This window comes from Haliotis cracherodii, unplaced genomic scaffold (genome assembly GCF_022045235.1).
Source record: "Haliotis cracherodii isolate W230 unplaced genomic scaffold, xgHalCrac1.p SCAF_20, whole genome shotgun sequence".
NCBI lineage: Eukaryota > Metazoa > Mollusca > Gastropoda > Lepetellida > Haliotidae > Haliotis > Haliotis cracherodii.
Window position 1 is genome coordinate 11,805,704 of NW_027266276.1, and position 21,422 is coordinate 11,827,125.

The 21,422-nt window shown below is 41.1% G+C and overlaps 1 protein-coding gene across 1 annotated transcript; it reads right to left on the reverse strand.

Annotated features, from left to right (window-relative positions):
• Positions 1–2,131: 2,131 nt before the first annotated feature.
• LOC139470320 (serine/threonine-protein phosphatase 6 regulatory ankyrin repeat subunit B-like) lies at positions 2,132–20,092 on the reverse strand. The gene is made up of 5 exons (XM_071252690.1): positions 19,713–20,092; positions 14,667–14,740; positions 12,844–13,044; positions 12,036–12,119; positions 2,132–10,338 (listed from the first exon to the last, which is right to left on the reverse strand). The coding sequence occupies exons 3-5, from the start codon at positions 12,935–12,937 to the stop codon at positions 5,450–5,452; spliced, it is 5,067 nt and encodes a 1,688-aa protein (XP_071108791.1). The 5' UTR covers positions 12,938–13,044; positions 14,667–14,740; positions 19,713–20,092; the 3' UTR covers positions 2,132–5,449.
• Positions 20,093–21,422: the final 1,330 nt, after the last annotated feature.

Below are 21,422 nucleotides of genomic sequence, written 5' to 3' on the forward strand. Positions count from 1 at the left end.
CTGTTACGACAAGCATAGTCGACTTTTATGACAAACATTTCGGGTGTGTCGTATAAGAAAATACATTTGAGTGAGGGAGTATGGTTTTACGCCGCTTTTAGCAATATTCCAACATCATCATGGCGGGGAACATCAGAAATGGGCTTCACACATTGTACCCATGTGGGGAATCGAACCCGGGTCTTCAGCGTGACGAGCGAACGCTTTAGCCATGACGCTACCCCACTGCCCCGAGATACATTTCATATACATTATACGCACGTGTAGAGATCACACCAGGAAAAGACGGTTGTTGCGTTGTACAAAGCGATCTTAGTGCTGAGGTGATCGTAACTACCATAACTTACATAGACTTGCGACAGTTGTAGCACTAAGCATGTTTTTTACAACGGCACTCGGAGCCTTTTTCAGCTAACACCGACAAGATGATTTAACGCTGCATAGGTGTGTAACAAATCGAGTCTGAACCAGGGAAACCAGTGACTGATATTATGAGCAACTCCCCACGCCCTGGGGGTTCGATGACACACAATCAACCAGGTCACGGAATCATCTACAGTCGTTTTGTACGGGTGAGTACGGTTTTACACCCCGTTTAGCAATATTCCAGCAATATCACGATGGGGGTATCCAGAAATGGGCTTCAAACATTGAACCTGGGACTTAAGCGTGAAGTGAGGTGAAATGGGTTTTAACGTCATGTCCAAGATTATTGCACTTTTATAGTGACGCGAATGTGTGTGTGTGTGTGCGTGTGTGCGTGCTTGTGTGTGTGTGTGTGTATGCAGAAGTTAAACATACCCCACTCAGACAGTATACTGACTCCGAGCGGACCATTCTTTGCTTTAGCCCCTTAATGCCGATCACGAGGCAGGGTAACAAAAAGTATCACCTTTCAACGTCTTTGAGAATGATGCGCCCGGGGATCGAACACCAGACCTTCTGCTCTCTGCAGCCTGACAAATGAACGCTTCAACCACAAGGCTACCCCATTGGCCGCCTCGTAAGGGCAAAGCACAGGTTGCATGGGATCAGCCCTAAACCGGAATCACTGTGAGGGTTGTTCATATAAATGAGATTTTGTCCGTACTTTTTAATTTAAAATTGCATTTTAGGACTTATGACAACTAATGTAAATGTAAGATAAAAATGTGTCAAAAATGTTCATACATGAAATATACTATTAAAATAAACAAGTGAGATGAGGTGAAATGGGGTTTAAGGTCCCTGTCAAGAGCAACCTGCATGCATGTGTGTGTGTGGCTGTTTGTACTAGTTAAGACTTACGCTAGCCAGAGACACCATGCTGCAGTTTAACACAGATACGGGAAAAATTGATTTTTGTTAAAATTCCTAAATAGCAAAAGGCATCACTTAAGCCCTTGGTTAATACATGTACCAAGTTTGGATGAAAATTCTCTCACGGTTTTCAAGTTGTGCTACACAAAAGACACCTAACCCCACCCTTTTCCAAAGGCATCAAAATCGAAAAAATGTCAATGTCATGAAGCAGTTGTCGGCATGGAAATGTTCTTGCACTTATTCCTGCCCGCCTACACAAAAACAAAATCCTGATTAAAGAGATTTGGATGCCTGTATTAAAGATATGATAGGCAGCATAACAAGTTCACCACAGCAATTCATTCAACAAACAGCTATATATTACATGCTTGCTGAACATTACTGACAGTCAACCAAACATATATGTAGGTATAATTAGGCCGCACGCACACACAAGCATTCCGATGGACATGCAGTAGCCTACATGATAGACAAGCCTGTGAAGATCCCGAATAGGTCTTCACCTAACATGTTTGCTGTAAGAGGCGACTGACGGATCGGGTGGTCAGGCTTGTTGACTTAGTGGATGCATGTCATCGTCTCCCAGTTGTGTAGATCGAGTGGATGCATGTCATCGTATCCAAGTTGTGTAGATCGAGTGGATGCATGTCATCATATCCCAGTTGCATAGGTCGAGTGGATGCATGTCATCGTATCCCAGTTGTATAGATCGATGCTCATGATATCAATCACTGGTCTGTTTGGCCCAGACTTGATTATTTACAGACCCCGGTCATAGAACTGGAATATTGCTGAGTGCAGAGTTGAACAAAAAATAAACACACAAACATGATAAAAAACATTCATATACTGTCAAACAATGACTTGATGATAAATACACAATGCAGACAATGTATACATTTTCTAAATATGTCCATATTTACAATTTTCCTGATTATTACACATGGGATAATCATACAGATAAAGGTTACAATATGCATATAATTTGAGTACACAGCCATTACTAGGAGATCCAACATATCACAGATCCACAGACACATTCAGGCTCATCAAATCCCTCACTATTTACAAATTCACACATATTAGATTACCAAACGTAATTTAATACAATAAGGAAGATTAATATACTTTTAGACACAAGACGAAGTTTAGTAAGTAATATTAACGTGAGACCTGATCTGTACTGTGGGGCAATGAAATGATTGTGACAAATGGTGACAGTTGTTAAGATGCCTGGTGACACAGATATTCAAATCCACCAATCAAAGCAAAGAACTAGGCTGAAGTCCTTCGATAAAGACAGTAAACCAATGACACTTTAATGGAAAAACCTGACTGCCCTTAAAAGTAGAATGAACTAGCCCTATGACCTGATCAAGCTATGACCCTTATATACCTGTTATAGGGATAGACAGACAACTATTTACAACACAGCATACAAGCTGCTGTCTGTTGAACAACACCCACATACCTATAAATCAAATCAAATCTGATCCATACAAATATAAAAATGACAGGTTTCATCCCCGTTACAGTAAGAACTGGAGATAAATTATTCCTCAAGCACTTTGGGGAACAGATTATATACATATTTCTGAACATAAACAGGCCCTAACCTATTTGTTGAAATCAAAACCTAATGCGTTTTCCACTATGTAATGTGGTCTGTTACAATAAACAAAAACATATAGTGTGAGTGAGTTGGGTTTATGGCCGCTTTTAACAGTATTCCAGTTATATCACAGCATGTCAGCTTAATGTGGGAGGAAAGCCCGAAGTGATGCAGGTCTCAGACGTTTACCATTTCGGTGAAACCCATGAGCACGGGTATGGTGCTGACAAACCTAGAAACATAATTGGGGCGAACCGGGATTCGAACCCACAATCATAGGTTTCTGGCGTGCCCAAGGGCGCAACTCTGCACAGTGAATCGCGGCGCCTTAGACGACTGGGCCACCCGTGCCCCCTAGAAAATATATATGAACTCATTCAACAAAAAGAGTATTGTTATAACAAACAGTCACAACCAGTAACATCTCAATCATGATTGTGGCACCAAACAGAAACTTATCTATATTATTTACACAATATTTCACCTCCATCTCTATGATATACATAATAATTGATTATTAAAATGTTCAATTCTTAACCTGAATGCCATCATCAATAATGTAATCTCAACATCATATTGTATCTGCATACATGTATTTCATATTTATATAAAATGCGACAGGCGAAATCGTCCCCCAAACGAAAATTCAGGCACTGAGATGATTTCACCCGATAATCAGGCACTGAGGAGATGATTTCACCCGATATTCCGGCACTGAGGAGATGATTTCACCTGATATTCCGGCACTGAGGAGATGATTTCACCTGATATTCCGGCACTGAGATGATTTCACCTGATATTCCGGCACTGAGGAGATGATTTCGCCTGTCATTTTAGTCTGTTTTACGCTATTTACATTTTTCAAATCTAATATTGGTCAAACATTTGTGATCAAGTATGACCTTAAGTATTAAAATTCCTTCAGTCTGCAGGGTGAAGAAGTTAACCGAAGGAAGAAATTTGATTTGAAGGGTTACTTCCCTTATTATCTTGATAAATAATAAAAATAATTACATTTGCACTGCGCCAAGTTTCATTCACAAGTGAATGCTCACAGCACTACTTAGTTAGTAAAACAGTCAGGACATGATGAACACAGTTCGGGTCAGGTCCCAGTATTTCTAGCACAGACGTGTCTTCAGTCCACACTTGGATGATGGAAGACTGGGTGACAGTGCCAGTTGTATAATCCTGATAATTTCTTTTCATTACTGAAACTAATTAATGTACTTGTTTGAATTCTGATGTCATAAAGGACCCTGATATATGACAAAACAAGATATGCCAGCAACAAACAGCTGACTCTCCTAATGTGGTAAATGAAGGGACTTATCCATGAAAAGTTTCAATTATATTATTGTACTAACTACACTTCATAAATCGCAATTCCACACAGCCACCAAGTGAAACATAACTATTCATAGATATTATACGTTTCAAACAGGGTTCAAGAATTCATGAGTCAAACAATACAATAAATTCAACAAAATATTGCAATCTTATTAATTGGAAGGTCAAAGATAATGAAAGGTCGTTCCGATGTGACCTGTAATGGGATGTCCTCAGATCTTTCTTTAGCAGTAGTGAGAACAAAGATCTGATTTTAATGAGATTGCAAACTATTGTAACACCTCCTTTTTAAATCTGATACAGATGAATTTCCAGTACTCACTTGTAAAACAAGAGTCATCAGAAGGTGACATATCTCCCTGCTCCTTAATATAAGCCCAATTGGCCATCCAAGTATCGAACACATAATTTGTCTCCATGGAAACAGGGGGGAAATTTTTCTCAAATTTTCAAAATAAAGGCACTTCAGGACATGATTGATAAACCCGGCATGATTTGTTTAAGAATGTTTCATGATTTTCAAACTCTGCTCTAAAAACAACATACACCAGACCAGAGTTAAATTGCTTTCCTTGAAGCATAGAAAAATAAGAATGCCCAAAATGCTGATATAGCAAAAAGCACCTCTTCCGGATCTGTTTGAATTATCTGCAAAGTTTTGTTGAGAGATATTATACGGTTTGTGAGTTCTGTTCCGGAAACGAAATCCACCCCCTTTTGAGACTAGGTCCAACTTGATTCCATGGATACAGGGAAAAATAAAAATGTAAAAAATTCTTAAAAAGCAAAAGGAACAACTTCAGGACTTGTATGATCTGATGATATATCTGCACATCTTTGCTGACAAATCTTTAACGGTCTTTGAATTGTGCTCCTGAAACGATGGACGGACGGATGAGGTGTGAACTATATCCCAACTATAATAACACTACACACTTGATCATCAGGTACTGACACCTTTGAAATGATCTTTCTAGATATCAACGTTTACAAACATGCTGTCATATTAATGAGCTGGGTACAATGTGCGAAGCCTACTTCTGGTGTCCCCTGCCATGATATTACTGGATGATTGCTAATAGCAACGTTAAAACCTTACTCACTCACTCAAATACTGATATGTAAAAGACATAGTCAGGACGCAACAAAAGCATCTACTTATCTGTGATTTATAGCTATCTAGTTTTAGTCTTGTTGTCCTCTTTGATAAAAGACAGTTTGTAGATACTTGGCTAGTGTAGCATGTCCTCCAATACCAGCAACACATTCAATGTCCTCATTAGTGTCTGTTAGTAATGTGAGGTCAGCTTTGTGCTGCACAAGGAGGTCAACCACATCTTTATGTCCATGGAATACAGCTTTCATCACAGGTGTGTATCCATGCCTCCCTCTACTGTTGATGTTAGAAGGAGACAGGACATGTTGTACTATATCTGTGTTCCCACCCTGACAGGCAAGATGAAGCAAACTATCACCAAATGTATCCACCAGTGTGAGGTCAGCTTGGTTTGACACAAGGAGGCCAAACACACTTTGATGTCCACAGACAGCTGCCTTCATAGCTGGTGTCCATCCGTGTCTGCCTCTACTGTTGATGTTCGAAGGGGACAGGAGATGTTGTACTATAGCTGTGTTCCCACTCTGACAGGCAAGATGAAGCAAACTATCACCAAATGTATCCACCAGTGTGAGGTCAGCTTGGTTTGACACAAGGAGGTCAAACACACTTTGATGTCCACTTTCAGCTGCCTTCATAGCTGGTGTCCATCCGTGTCTGCCTCTACTGTTGATGTTAGAAGGAGACAGGACATGTTGTACTATATCTGTGTTCCCACCACCACAGGCAAGATGAAGCAAACTATCAACAAATGTATCCACCAGTGTGAGGTCAGCTTGGTCTGACACAAGGAGGTCAAACACACTTTGATGTCCACTTTCAGCTGCCTTCATAGCTGGTGTCCTTTTATGCCTCCCTCTACTGTTGATGTTAGAAGGAGACAGTAGATATTGTACTATAGCTGTGTTCCCACCCTGACAGGCAAGATGAAGCAAACTATCACCAAATGTATCCACCAGTGTGAGGTCAGCTTGGTTTGACACAAGGAGGTCAAACACACTTTGATGTCCACAGACAGCTGCCTTCATAGCTGGTGTCCATCCATGCCTCTCTCTACTGTTGATGTTAGAAGGAGACAGGACATGTTGTACTATAGCTGTGTTTCCACCCTGACAGGCAAGATGAAGTAAACTATCACCAGATGTAGACACCAGTGTGAGGTCAGCTTGGTTTGACACAAGGAGGTCAAACACACTTTGATGTCCACAGACAGCTGCCTTCATAGCTGGTGTCCATCCATGTCTCCCTCTACTGTTGATGTTAGAAGGGGACAGGACATGTTGTACTATATCTGTGTTCCCACCACGACAGGCAAGATGAAGTAAACTATCACCAGATGTATCCACCAGTGTGAGGTCAGCTTGGTTTGACACAAGGAGGTCAAACACACTTTGATGTCCATGGACAGCTGCCTTCATAGCTGGTGTCCGTCCATGCCCCCCTCTACTGTTGATGTTAGAAGGGGACAGGACATGTTGTACTATATCTGTGTTTCCACCACGACAGGCAAGATGAAGCAAACTATCACCAAATGTATCCACCAGTGTGAGGTCAGCTTGGTATGACACAAGGAGGTCAAACACACTTTGATGTCCACTTTCAGCTGCATTCATAGCTGGTGTCCTTTTATGCTCCCCTCTACTGTTGATGTTAGAAGGAGACAGGACATGTTGTACTATAGCTGTGTTCCCACCCTGACAGGCAAGATGAAGCAAACTATCACCAAATGTATCCACCAGTGTGAGGTCAGCTTGGTTTGACACAAGGAGGTCAAACACACTTTGATGTCCACAGACAGCTGCCTTCATAGCTGGTGTCAATGCATGGCTCCCTCTACTGTTGATGTTAGAAGGAGACAGGACATGTTGTACTATATCTGTGTTCCCACCCTGACAGGCAAGATGAAGCAAACTATCACCACCAAATGTATCCACCAGTGTGAGGTCAGCTTGGTTTGACACAAGGAGGTCAAACACACTTTGATGTCCACAGACAGCTGCCTTCATAGCTGGTGTCCATCCGTGTCTGCCTCTACTGTTGATGTTCGAAGGGGACAGGAGATGTTGTACTATAGCTGTGTTCCCACTCTGACAGGCAAGATGAAGCAAACTATCACCAAATGTATCCACCAGTGTGAGGTCAGCTTGGTTTGACACAAGGAGGTCAAACAAACTTTGATGTCCACTTTCAGCTGCCTTCATAGCTGGTGTCCATCCGTGTCTGCCTCTACTGTTGATGTTAGAAGGAGACAGGACATGTTGTACTATATCTGTGTTCCCACCCTGACAGGCAAGATGAAGCAAACTATCACCAAATGTATCCACCAGTGTGAGGTCAGCTTGGTTTGACACAAGGAGGCCAAACACACTTTGATGTCCACAGACAGCTGCCTTCATAGCTGGTGTCCATCCGTGTCTGCCTCTACTGTTGATGTTAGAAGGGGACAGGAGATGTTGTACTATAGCTGTGTTCCCACTCTGACAGGCAAGATGAAGCAAACTATCACCAAATGTATCCACCAGTGTGAGGTCAGCTTGGTTTGACACAAGGAGGTCAAACACACTTTGATGTCCACTTTCAGCTGCCTTCATAGCTGGTGTCCATCCGTGTCTGCCTCTACTGTTGATGTTAGAAGGAGACAGGACATGTTGTACTATATCTGTGTTCCCACCCTGACAGGCAAGATGAAGCAAACTATCACCACCAAATGTATCCACCAGTGTGAGGTCAGCTTGGTTTGACACAAGAAGGTCAAACACACTTTGATGTCCACAGACAGCTGCCTTCATAGCTGGTGTCCATCCGTGTCTGCCTCTACTGTTGATGTTCGAAGGGGACAGGAGATGTTGTACTATAGCTGTGTTCCCACCCTGACAGGCAAGATGAAGCAAACTATCACCAAATGTATCCACCAGTGTGAGGTCAGCTTGGTTTGACACAAGGAGGTCAAACACACTTTGATGTCCACTGACAGCTGCCTTCATAGCTGGTGTCCATCCGTGTCTGCCTCTACTGTTGATGTTAGAAGGAGACAGGACATGTTGTACTATAGCTGTGTTCCCACCCTGACAGGCAAGGTGAATAATTTCATATCTATACTTGTCTATCACATCCATTTGTGATACTTTGCTCAGTAACTGAAAACATCCCTCTGATCCTGTTAGTGCTGCAACCATGACAGGGGTCCTGCCATTCACATCAATAGAGTTTATAACATTATTCCCGGGTTTCCAGTTTAACAAGACTTTGAGGGATTTTTCCATTCCTGACTTGCAGACCAGATGAAAGACGTTTTGCATTTTCTTGTCACTTGTGTTAATATCAGCGCCTTCCTGCAGTAGACATACAAGTGTCTCCGAGCTGCCATTTTCAGCTGCTACCAGCAAAAGTCTGTTCAGTGTCAATAGATGGTCATGTTTTTCACTCCTCGTGAACAACCATTTCAATACTGTCACATTGTTGCTTTGTGCACATCCTTCCATTGCCTCACTGATCTCTCCTTGAGTGAACTCTTCTCCAGTTGTGTGTTCTATATCTGTGACTAGATGTGCATTATGTCCAAGAGCTGCCCAGTACAGAAAATATTTTCCTTTCTCTTTCCTGTGAAGCCACGGTTCCTCCATAGAATCCTGATGGAGATGTTTTGTCCCGACACACTGAAGTTTGCTGAGCAAAATAGAAACTGTCCTGTCTTGTTTGAGAATTGGATGTGTCACTGATTTAGAAAACTGTCCTTGTTTAATTGACTGTGCAAACCTTGTGGTTAAGAGGTCATCATAATTCTCTGAGACATATATCAAATGGAGATGATCGTCAACTTTCGTTTCATCAACCTTATCACCTTGTAGTCTTTCAAACAGAAAATCATCACTGCAGTGCTTCAAAACAAAGACTGGACTGATATTGTACAAGGCACAGGCACAAGCATCATAGATTGAAGAATGAGCAAAGCCAACAGTGTCTCCTCTTGTGAAGAATGTTCCTCTCAAACTTTTAGCTGCTTTGTACATGCCTGCACGTGTAGCATCAGACATCAGCAGTAAAACAGTTTTGACCAGGCTGTCCATTTCCCTGTCCTCGCCTCCACTGTCTAACTTGGTCAGGTCCAATTTGTTTTCACACAGTAGCATCAGAGCCAAAATGGCCGATCGATCGTTTCTCTCTTCAAGCAAATGCTTTAGTTCTAACCTAAGATAAAACAGTGGTTCCTTGAAAAATGATTTTGCATTTTTGTAGAATGATGAAAATTCAAAACAAAGTTTACAAATAAGAGGGAATCCAAAGATATTTGAATTGATTTCCAGCTCACTGTAATCAGGTAAATGTTGCATTGAGCAGTCACCAAGAGCATTCCTATGTCGTTCAAATATTGTCCTTTTCTCGGTGTCAGAAAGCCAGTATATATCTTGTGTAGTTAAATCCATTACTGTCTGACCCTTGAACAGTTTGAAAGTGTTGTACTGCAGTTTTGCAAGTCCATCATGGAAGTTGTATGACTTCGACGTGAAGATAACACGAATATCCTTTGCTTGACTTTCTCTTTGGCCCTGCACTTTCTTTCTGGGTTTATCTACGTCATCTTCTTCTGGCTGCAGTTCCCCTGCTGGCTGCTTTTGTTCTAAATGGAGGAGAAGATTGTTTAGAAAGGATTTCACCTGTGAAGTATTCGCAGATAATCCAACAGTACCAAACATGTCATCTACTATGAGAAATACTCTGGAGTGTCTACTCAGACAGAGGTCTAAGTCAAACTTCTCCAGGTTGTCCACAAACACGACCTCGTAGCCCTTGGGTACAAACTGTGAACCCAACACCAGAGCCATCGTTGTCTTGCCTTCTCCCGAAGCCCCACAGATGGTCACATGACCAAATGTCTTCAGTTTTCGTTTCACTTCTTTGTAAGCTTCAGTTGGAATAAACATCTTCCTCGCTTCGTTTGTGAGTAAATCCAGAGTATCTGTGAACCAATGAAAAGCATTTACCACACAGAAAACATTAGGATACAAACAGAGCAAAACAACATAATTGGCTATTTCATAGTCGGGTGTCACGATAAATCAAAATATCGATATATTGCTATTGGTAAGCACTTAAAGCCAATAAATTGATTGTTAAATCAGTTTTCGATCAATAGTATCGTGTTCAGTTAGGAAAATCGATAGTTTTGATTGTATTTACCATATCAATAAAATACATGCAATGCTGTTAAATAGGGGTGAAACGATACATATTACGAGTGAAAATATCTTGACTAGATATTTCAGAGCAGGTTCAAAAGGAAAAGCTAGTTGTAGTCACATCTTCATAGCGGCTTGTTTAAGTCGTGAACCTGAAACGCTAATTACAACTTATGGTGCAATATTTGACTGAAGGTGGAGTCACTTATGCTTAAATTAGTAATGTATCTTGGATCAGTAATGTGTATCGTACCATTGCATGATGTAGTTTCCCCCCCTAGTGTCAAACATCTTTGTGTTAGTCTGAATGGTTTGAGTTGTATGTTATAAAGTGCAGCATTCTGATTTGTCCACTAGCGGTATCAAATCTTTGTTGGACTAAGATTCTGTCCATGTCCACAAATGTCAGCTTGACTTGTGTTGTTCCCTTCATCAGTGAGAGCAACAACGAGTTCATTGAGAGGGGTGGGTAGAGTTTTATGTTGAAATACATGTCTGCCAATGGTGTACTGCTAAACAAAGATCTGAGGACATCCCATTAAGGGTCACATCAGACCGACCAATGGAATGACCAATCAGAAGGCAGCTTTCTTGTGCTTTACGGCACTTATTTCAAATTGGCAACTACACTTTGAAACATATTTTGACAAAATCTTGATTACAAATTTGAAACCTGAACAAAAGAACATTCTGGAATGGCTAATAGATAGTCTAGATGGTATGGATTCAGTTGTTAAACCCGTAACTATCTTTCGGAGTTAAAGTTTTCGAGGTTGCATGATTAGAAATTACATTTCGACTGTCACTTTCATGATCTGGTAAGCAATGCTCTGATTGGTCGCGAACTTCGACCGACCACTGAAACAACTAACAAGAAGTCGATATCAGCCAATTAGAAAGCAGCTTTCTCGAGCTATACGTCACTCATTTCAACCTGGCCACTTCCATTTCAGACTACGCTTGAAATATATGTTGACACAGTTCTCAATTCACATTTTGAATACCCAGTCTTAACTTGTTCGAGGTTGCATGATTAGAAAACACATTCCGACGTGACCCGTAATGGGATGTCCTCAGATCTTTGTTTAGCGATACTCACTCACATATCTTATCACACTCACTCACATATAAGATCTGATTTTAATGAGATTGAAGCCAGTGTTGCGTCCCTTTTACCCTTCAACAAAAGCCCCCCTTTCTATTTTTTGTTTGTTTGTTTGTTAAACCGTTTATAGCCACACTCAGCAATATTCCAGCTGTATGGTTGTGGTCTGTAAATCATCAAATCTGGACCCGATAAACAAGTAATTAATATGATGACATTAATACACATAAGTGACAAAACCCTTTCCATAATCAGAAGAATCATAATCATAATCCATTGTACGATTCCAACTATATCATCAGCACCTGCACATGAATCTTCCACAAGATCTAGTTGTCAATTGAATTTGATCTTTCAGCCATCAACGCTCACCTCTCCCAAGTGTTCCTTGTCCGGCCTGTCCTGTGATGATGTTCAGAGTGTTGGCAACCTGGGAGTTCCCTGAAGGATGGTCACCTGTCAACACCAATGAGGAATCATCAGTAACCATGGTAACAAACCTTTGAATCAGATGCAGTGCATCAGAGAGGTGTTTTCTCTTTTTTAGTGTATTGTTTAATGCCCTTATCATATTTATAGAGACATAAATCCATTAAAAGGATTGAACATATTTATTTTGTCTTTTTCCGAAAAGATGCTTTTAAACTCTTTGGCATACACTTTTTGTAGATAAGTACTTGCCAGGACCAAATGTGTTGTTGTTGTTATTTAACGCCGCACTCAGCAATATTTCAGCTACATGACGGCGGGCTGTAAATAATTAAGTCTGGACCAGACAATCCAGTGATTGATATGATGAGCATCGATCCACGCAATTGGGATCGATGACATGCATCAACCAAGTCAGCGAGCCTGACCACCCGATCCCGTTAGTCGCCTTTTACGACAAGCATGGGTTGCTAAAGACCTTTTCTACCCCGGAATCTTCCCGGGTTAGGACCAAATGTGACTGAGTCTTAGCATTTGTTTAGCCGTTCAGCATATTAGCCAAGTCCTGCCAACACCAATCTCGATTACTGAAGTAACACATTTCCTGATCAGAGAAATAGTTAATAATGTTCTTAGGATTTGATTAGTTTCAGTTGTTACTTTTGAACAAAATTGTAAATACTGTTCCTGGGTAAATTATTTCGTAAATGACAAACATCGTGACACTAAAGAGGGCAACAGTGACACCCACCTCTACCTAATCTCACTAGGTCAAGGTCCTCCTCACGCTCAGCTGAACCTGCCATTACCAGTTGACCTTCAGGTTCCTCGTCTGAACTGGCCATGTCAACATCAGAAATGGGCAAGTGACCTTGAGACTAAGAAGTGTCCATGTGACCTTCCGACTGGTCACCAGAAGTGGCCACGACCAAAGGAAGTCCAATTTCCTAATCTGAAATGAAAAAAAACCCAGGATATAAGTGTGTTAATGATCATGACCTTGATTCCCTGACAGTTACTTTTACCTTACTGAATTTCTTAAAATGCAACCATTTTAAAAGTCTTTTCAGAACAATTGTGTGAATTCTTATCCTGCGACCTTGACCTTTAAATTGGACCTACTTATGACATGAGCCAAAAAACAAGGTAGGCTGAGTAGCCAAAATTATAAAAGCCCTACATGGTTCAACTGAAAGTTCCAGAACATTTACTTCAAAATTCAAACAAAACTCACTTTAATAATAACCGATGCATTGTACGTAACCTCAGGCGACTGGAAAGCAATCACCCTTAGATTCGTTTGTCTGATGGACACAATGACCATAAATTTACACAAAAGTGGATCATGTTCAATCAAACTTCTGATCAATTTAAATTGGTATTATGTATATACGATGCTATAAATATGCAAATGATCTCAAATTGCTCGATAAACTATTGCAAAAAACTATTACAATAACTAAATTTGCACTGGGAAAAGAATGGGTCAGTTTATTCATCAATGTAACCCTACGTCGCACAATGGAACAGAATTGAATCATTGAAACCCGACTGTAGCCAGGGTATTCAATGTGTCCAATCGCATCAGCTCTAGACTTTGGCATCGGTCCCAACAGCATGGAACCTCACTTGACCAACCCAGGTCAAGTTGACCCTTTTCACAGCAGCTGATAAAGGCCACTTTATAAACTACGTCATTTGTGTTGGTTGGTTTAGTTGGTTTGTTGTTTTACTCCGCATTCAGCAATATTTCAGCTACAGGACGGCGGTCTGTAAATAATCAAGTCTGGATCAGACAATCCAGTGATTGATATCATGAGCATCTATCCACTCAATTGGGATCGATGACCTGCATCAACCAAGTCAGTGAGTCTGAGCACCCGATCCCATTAGTTGCCTCTTACGACAAGCATAGTCGCCTTTTATGGCAAGCATGGGTTGCTGATGACCTATTCTATCCCGGATCTTCAAGTGTCACGTCATTTGTGGAAAAGGTGTACATCATACTCTACAACAGTATCAAATTCAGGATTGTGAAGGATATCCGCCTTTGTGGGGCATTTCTCAGAGCCAGACAACCTGTCAGAGGTGTTGTTTTGACACAGCATTATCACACTGCATGCATACATTAGGATGACAGATTTTGGAATGGGGTGGTAGTTGCACACACTGGTAGAGCGAGTTAAAATTTAATGTCGCATGTGTATTATTTCAGTCACAGAGCGACCACAATGGTAGAACAAGCCTGGTGCAAGCTCACCTTAACATCAAAAATATCATTGTAATGAAAACCTATATCCACACCCTATTCCTATCATGTTTCAGTTTCAGTAGCAGAGCTATTAGTGATGTCCTTTGATTGTGACATGGTAACCAATGACATCACAATGGTCTGCAAAGCATTGTGATGCAATTTTCATTGCAGTGATATCTCCTGTGGGAGCCAGTTTTGGATGACATATATGTATCATATACAAAGTCGTGACATAATAAGAGGCAGAAAGTGCAGTTAGAGTACAATTATAATTATAATTATAATATCAATTATTAGTGCAGAATGTAAAGATAGGTCACCTGTAATGTATTCAGCAGAACACCTGTACTGTACACCTGTCAGAACATTCCGTCATCATTCTGAAGTTTGGTGCCTGTATCATGAAGAAGGGGAAGAGTTAATAGCGTGAACACTGTAATTTGACAAATATTCATATTGTGTGAATAGGTTTCAAACTTTGAATTACTTTTTGACTTTTAATGCCGACCTGCAAGAATTGTGTTGAGAACGCATGTCTGTTCATTCATGAACACCCTGCTGAAGTGCAAAACCAATCAGGTGTTTGACAATTGATGACTTCACTCGAGTGAAGCAGAAGTTTACAGACGAGGTAATGGAGGTCACGCCTTTTATCGAAGATTTTTTTTCGTTCGGAATGTAACTGAATGCTATTGTTGAATACATCACCAACTGATTGTTTCAATAGCTTGTGGTGGTGTAAAGCCCACATCAAAGCAAGAGAGTGAGAAAGAGCTAGGTTTCGGCAGTCAGCCATTTACTAACGGAAGTGCATAGTACAGTAAAATCCGGACAGGCCACAGTTCCATGCAGGGCACCGTTAACCGGGCCGTGGCAGATATTGTAACATCCTCCCCTTTTTGAAAAGCTTTAAAACTTTAACGTAGAACAGGAGCAAATAAAGCATCACTTGTACTTGTGATTAATACAATGATTAAGATTACCATGTAAGGTAATGTACTTATTGAGTTATTACTTCTTAACTGAAGAGCTTATTCACCGAAGATTAACACAAGTTACAGTCTTTTGCAAATTCTTGAACGCTGAACACAATTATCAATTAACAGTTAATTTGAACAGGAACATCAGGTCTTTGATCTACTTCATGGACACCTCAAAGTCTTTGAGGTAGGCAGGCGTCTTGCTGTGTCTGGTAGATCGTCTCAGGTTGTCTGGAACTTCAGGTACAGGTATTACCTGAGATTTAAGTCTGCTCGTCTCATGTACTGAGACAGGGTCAGGTGACTTCACATTTGTTAAGTGTTGAGTCACAGGTGTAACATCTGGTCTTACACCGGTCTCCACTGCAGGAATCAACTTTGGGAAAGGAGTAGGAGGATAGGTCTCGCTTGATTTTCTCAAGTGTACTCTATTTCTTCTGTAGGAACCATTCTCACCCTCGATTTCATAAGGGCGTTCGTCAAGTCGTTTACTCTCAGTTCCTTTCTCCCACTCTTTCTGTCTTAGTCGATAGGATTTCATGCGAACTATATCTCCGACCTCCAAGGGAGATAGGTCTCTCGCATGTCTGTTGTAGGACTGAGATCTTTTCCTCTGGGCACTCTCTATTATCTGCGATCATTCAGGTAGTCACTGTGTTTTCCAGGCATCAGCAGTTCTCCTGACATTGGCATTAGTGATCCAGTCCTTCAACTGAACAACTTCTGGGTCTGACTAGTCCCCGTGTTCTGAGTCGGAGTATTCTGAAGTTCGAACAAACAGAGATAGGGATCCATCTTCGAACTCTTGCACTTGCTCATCATTGTTTTGGCTGCTTTCACACCCGATTCTGCTTTGGATGTCTAGGAGAACTGGTACAATGTACAATGTCCCATACTTTTGTGAATGATGAGAACTCTTCGCTCATGAACTGTGGACCATTATTGAAGCGTCACATTCGATGTGTAGCTCCTCTAGAGGATCATAGTACCTCAACACAGTCAGAAGTTGCTTGATCTCCGTCATAGCTGTCTCTTGTTCATCAGTCCACTCCCACCTAACTTCTTGGTGAGTGAGTCTTCTTATTGGTTCCATGACATCAGACAATCTTGGGAGAAACTTAGCGAGATAGTTGACAGTTCCTTGAAGGCGTCGAACTGCTTCAACATCAGTCGGAGTCTCCATTTCCAGGATTGCTTCAACTTTCTTTTTGTCTGGTTTCAGTCCATTTGCGGTGATTTCATGACCCAGGAATTCAACATGATCAGTCTTGAAGACACACTTTTCTCTGTTCAGTCTAATGTTTCTCTCACTGCATCTTTGAGGTAATTGCTGGAGGTTTGCGTCATGGATATCATCATTTTCTCCATGCACAAGCACATCATCTGCTACACAGAAAACACCTTCTAAACCTTCTAGATTCTTGTGTAACATTCTCTGAAATATTTCGGAACTAACTTTTTTTCCGAACGGAAGCCTTAACCATTGGTACCTCCCAAAAGGTGTTATAACCGTGGTAAGGTAACTGCTCTCTTCATCCAGTACGCAGTGCCAGTACCCATGAGTTAGATCAACTTTGCTAAACACTCTGGCTTTAGCAATCTCTGGGAGTGCATCTTCTATAGTCGGTAACGGGTCCCTTTCCAGTTGGAGAGCTTCATTAAGAGATTTGGGGTCAACACATACCCTCAACTGACCAGTTTTCTTCACCTGGACTGATATTTGGGAACACCACTCTGTGGGTTCAGTAACAGGTGTCAGTACACCAAGCTTGACCAGCCGGTCGAGTTCTTCCTTCAGCTTGGGCTTCACAGCGATAGGAACTTTTCTTGGTGGGCACTGAGACGGCATACTACCTTCCTTCACATATAGGTGAACTACTCCTGGAAAAGTACCTTGGAAGCTTTTGTCAAAAACATCATTAAAGTGACAGCATGGTATCTGTGGTGATGTTGTTGATTTATTGAAAGTTGCGGTAGTTGACAGTGATCAGCTGCATCTGCTCTGCTGATTTCCTGCTAAGAAGTGGTGTCAAGTTTTCTTTGGTGACATGAAATTCAATGTCATATGTCATCTTGTTTTCTGGATTGGTGATCTTCATGATACACTTTCCTAATGGCTTTGTGAGAGTTCGATTGTACATTCTCAATTGTGTTTCACTGTCCTGTAATGCACAGTTCGCAAACTTGACAGGGATAATGTTCACTGTTGAGCCACAGTCAACTTGGAATGTCACTGTTTTCTTGTCATCAACAATCATATTCGCTAAGATAAGATCTGTAAGTATCTGGTGTGTTAACTTTGTTAACAACTGTCTGTATTTCTGAGAGAGTAAAAACATAGCCATCTTCTGATACATCTGTATTGTAAGAGCAATCATCTTGGACTTGTACCCCATGGACAGGTTTCTGCCTGAATGTGAAACATTTTAAAGTGGTTTTGTCTCTTGCATAACTTACAGGTCTTTCCCCATGCTGGACAAAGTTCTTTGCGAAATACATGTTCTCTACCACAAAACTTGCAGGTGTTTAGTCGTGGCTGTTGTCCCTGGTAAGTATTTGACTTTTGACTGTTGTGTGTACCTCTGTAAGCAGGTTTGGGGTTATTATGGTGTTTGCTTTCTCTGTGATATTTTGACATGTGTGGTGTTTGTCTTGTGACTTTGTTTACTTCACCAGACTGTGCTGCTGTTATTACTTTCAACTGAGATGCTGTGTTTTCATGACCTTGACAAATGTCTATGCATTTTGCAAGTGTCAGGTTGCGCTCCTGCAGTAAGCGTTTACGAGTATTGGCATCAGATATGCCCAGAACAATTCTGTCCCTAGTAAGAGAGTCTCTGAGGCAATTACAAAAGTTGCAGGTTTTCACAAGCTGCTTAATAGCTGCTACATAAGTATCAACATTCTCATTTGGTTGCTGAGTTCTAGTATTAAACTTGTATCTTTCAAAAGTCTCATTGCTTTCTCCAAGAATGTGTGAATCAATCTTCTCAATAATGTTCCTTACAGAGTCAGTTTCTGAAGGATCACATGAGTTGTAGATTTGTAGTCCTTCTACTCCCATGGTAGAAATTAAGTAAGATCTGAAGATATTCACATTACAAGTTTCATCACTCTTACCGGTGATTACACAGTAATGGCCCCACATTTGTTTCCATAATGTCCAGTTTTTAACAGGATCATCCCCTAATTTCAGAGGTTCAGGCGGTCTAATATGACTCGCATCATTGACAGTAGTCGCCATGTTTTGACAAGACTGATCTTCCGTAGATTCGTCAGATGACATTTTCAAATGTCAGAGTTAGAATTCATTTTATTGACTTGAATTTAAATGTTTCAAGTAAGATAAAGATAACATATACAGTTTATGTCAATAATCCAGTCAGATTCAATCAGTATTTACCACTTGATCCTTGAATATGCAACACACTCCATCCACGTGGTTTTTTCTACACACGGTAAACCGCCGGTGTGAATTTGAGTTAGTTCGGCACAGAGAGTCATTTGTCAATGAAAAGTAGGGTTAAACACAAACCACACAGTGAGTAAGATAGTTCTTTTCCGCTGCCACCATGTTTCAATAGCTTGTGGGGGTGTAAAGCCCACATCAAAGCAAAAGAGTGAGAAAGAGCTAGGTTCGTCAGTCAGCCATTTACTAACGGAAGTGCATAGTACAGTAAAATCCGGACTGGCCACAGCTTCATGCAGGGCACCGTTAACCGGGCCGGGCCAGATATTGTAACACTGATATGAAGCAGAATTTGATACACTCATCTGTCGAAATATCAGAAATACAATCTAACTGTTCGAAAATAGGGTACGTCGGGATGTGTGTACTATATAGGCCTATCCATGTCACCTGTTTTCGAGCCTCAGAACAATAGTCACCACGCGCTTAATGACGTAATCAAAGCAGACGCTTCCCAGCTCACTGAAGACATCAAAGCGTTCACCACTTTTACACGATGTAAGGTATTCAATAAGTAATGAAAACGTAAGTCATAACTTACTTTTTCACCAATGCACATGTTAATCAAACTTGATCTGATGATAATTTTGCATTAGAACAATCGTATGCACCGATGATGTTTCGGCTGCTGTTTGTAAACTTCCTGTCTGTAATGTCAGGTGACTGATCATGCTGTGCATCTATTTTTAACTTGACTGTCATGGAGGATATACGAAATCAGGTGACGTTAACAAGATGGCGCCTGATCAACTCGTCAAGCATGGTGGGGCATTATCACGATTAAATTGACAAGATGTGGTCATTATTTTACTATCCAATTGTAAACAGAAATAAATGTGCTCATATATAGGTAAGACTTCAATTTAGTGCATTGCGATTGTTATTAGGTACATAATGAGAAATTCTAGGGGCGTTACCTTCTGCAGTTCTGGGCGAAACAATCACATGCTGACCGCGAAGGAGGGTACCTGCTGTTGCTGAAGGCGTTGCAAGTCTCCGGGTGCCGCGTCTTCTCTTGGGTTGACTTTCGATAGCTTGACGAGTTGTTCAGTTGGCTTGCGATCGCTTTCAGACCGTCTAGATCAACCGCCATCCCCCTTTCAAGGTCTTTGGGGTGGATATACTGGAGACGCAGTAAACTCGGCCCCGAGGAAAAACCGAGAAGCTATTTACATCCTTGTCCCGCGGGCCATATAAATGAACAATTTCATTGGTCAAAACGGACCAGCGAAATTCCAAATAATATTTTAGCCACATTATGAAAGACCTTATGGAATAAATAAGCAATAGAACTACATTGATGAACTTGTACACGGGAAAGCTGCAACAACCATATCTCTGTGGTGTTCCCTGTAAACGATTTTGATGACAGATCAAAACGGCCTAATGTTAGAATGGCCTCAAAAAGCGAAGTCAAAACGGCCACACAAAAATAAAGACAACAAACTCAATTAATATGTCATATTAAAGGGGCACTGATCTAAAACAATTCCCCGGGACTGGTTGTTGCCTTTGTTATTGTGTTTTTCCGTGAGTACCCGGATGATATAGCAGAAACCTAGACTAGTTCGCGACCTGTGTTGCGCAATTCCTAAGCGCATTTGTCACTTTTATTGATCACATCGATCAATAAAATGAAATACAGTATTATACATCGTATTAAGTTGACGCTGACTTTTACACCTCACCACTAAAAAACAATGAAAGGTTTCAACATAAGGATAAAAGTATATTACAATGTATTACTAGTTAGATTATATAAGTGAGTGAGTTGGGTTTAACGCTGCTTTTAACAGTATTACGGATATGTTACGGCTTGTCAGCTTAATGTGGGAGGAAAGCTCGAAGTGATGCTGGTCTCAAACCCACGAGCATGGGTATTGTGCTGACAAACCTAAAAAAATAATCGGGACGAACCGGGATTCGAACCCACAATCATAGGTTTCTGGCGTGCCCAAGGGACGCAACTCGGCACAGCGAATCGCGGCCCCTTAGACGACTGGGCCACCTGTGGCCCCCAGATTATATAAGTGGAGCAGACGCGTGCCTGTCATTTCACACTTGATTACATCAAGACCAGCTTTCGTGTGAGGATCCGGTTACGACCCCGGATATCAAGCCTTGGCCTATCTTGGAAGCTTGCTGGGGATAGATAAATATTATTATCACTGAACCTTTGGCTTCAACACTGACATCGTACTTTGTATTTGATACTGCCATTGAATATTGGACGACCACTATATTGTGTACTGCCATTGTAATTGATGTGCAGTCATTTGTATTGATTTGTAAACCTAATTTATTATGTATTACAATTGTTGTTTGTATACTATTGTTGGTTGTTTGGTTAAGTTCTTTAACGTACAGAATCTGGGCGAACATATTGTTCCAATTTGGGAATCGACACGCAACAATCCTCAACGTCGGTCAGTCTGAAATGCAGCCCTTAACATGTTGGTACAAAACAGCCAAAAGCAGGAAGAATGAAATCAGTGTCTGCCTTTCTCCGTGAACAATTCTTTGCGTGCCTCATGTTCGTCACATCCTGTTCGATTGATACATCGCCAATGAGACTGAATGCCTGTGTTATTGGTGATGTACCAACCTAACAGGATGTGTCCTTTGTG

Coding starts and splice junctions, on each gene's coding strand:
- LOC139470320 (XM_071252690.1), bottom strand. CDS start 12,937: ATGGCCAGTTCAGACGAGGAACCTGAAGGTCAACTGGTAATGGCAGGT. Junction 12,120..12,843: donor CCTAGTGAGATTAGGTAGAG/GTGGGTGTCACT, acceptor TGGTGTTGACAG/GTGACCATCCTTCAGGGAAC. Junction 10,339..12,035: donor ACAAGGAACACTTGGGAGAG/GTGAGCGTTGAT, acceptor ATTGGTTCACAG/ATACTCTGGATTTACTCACA.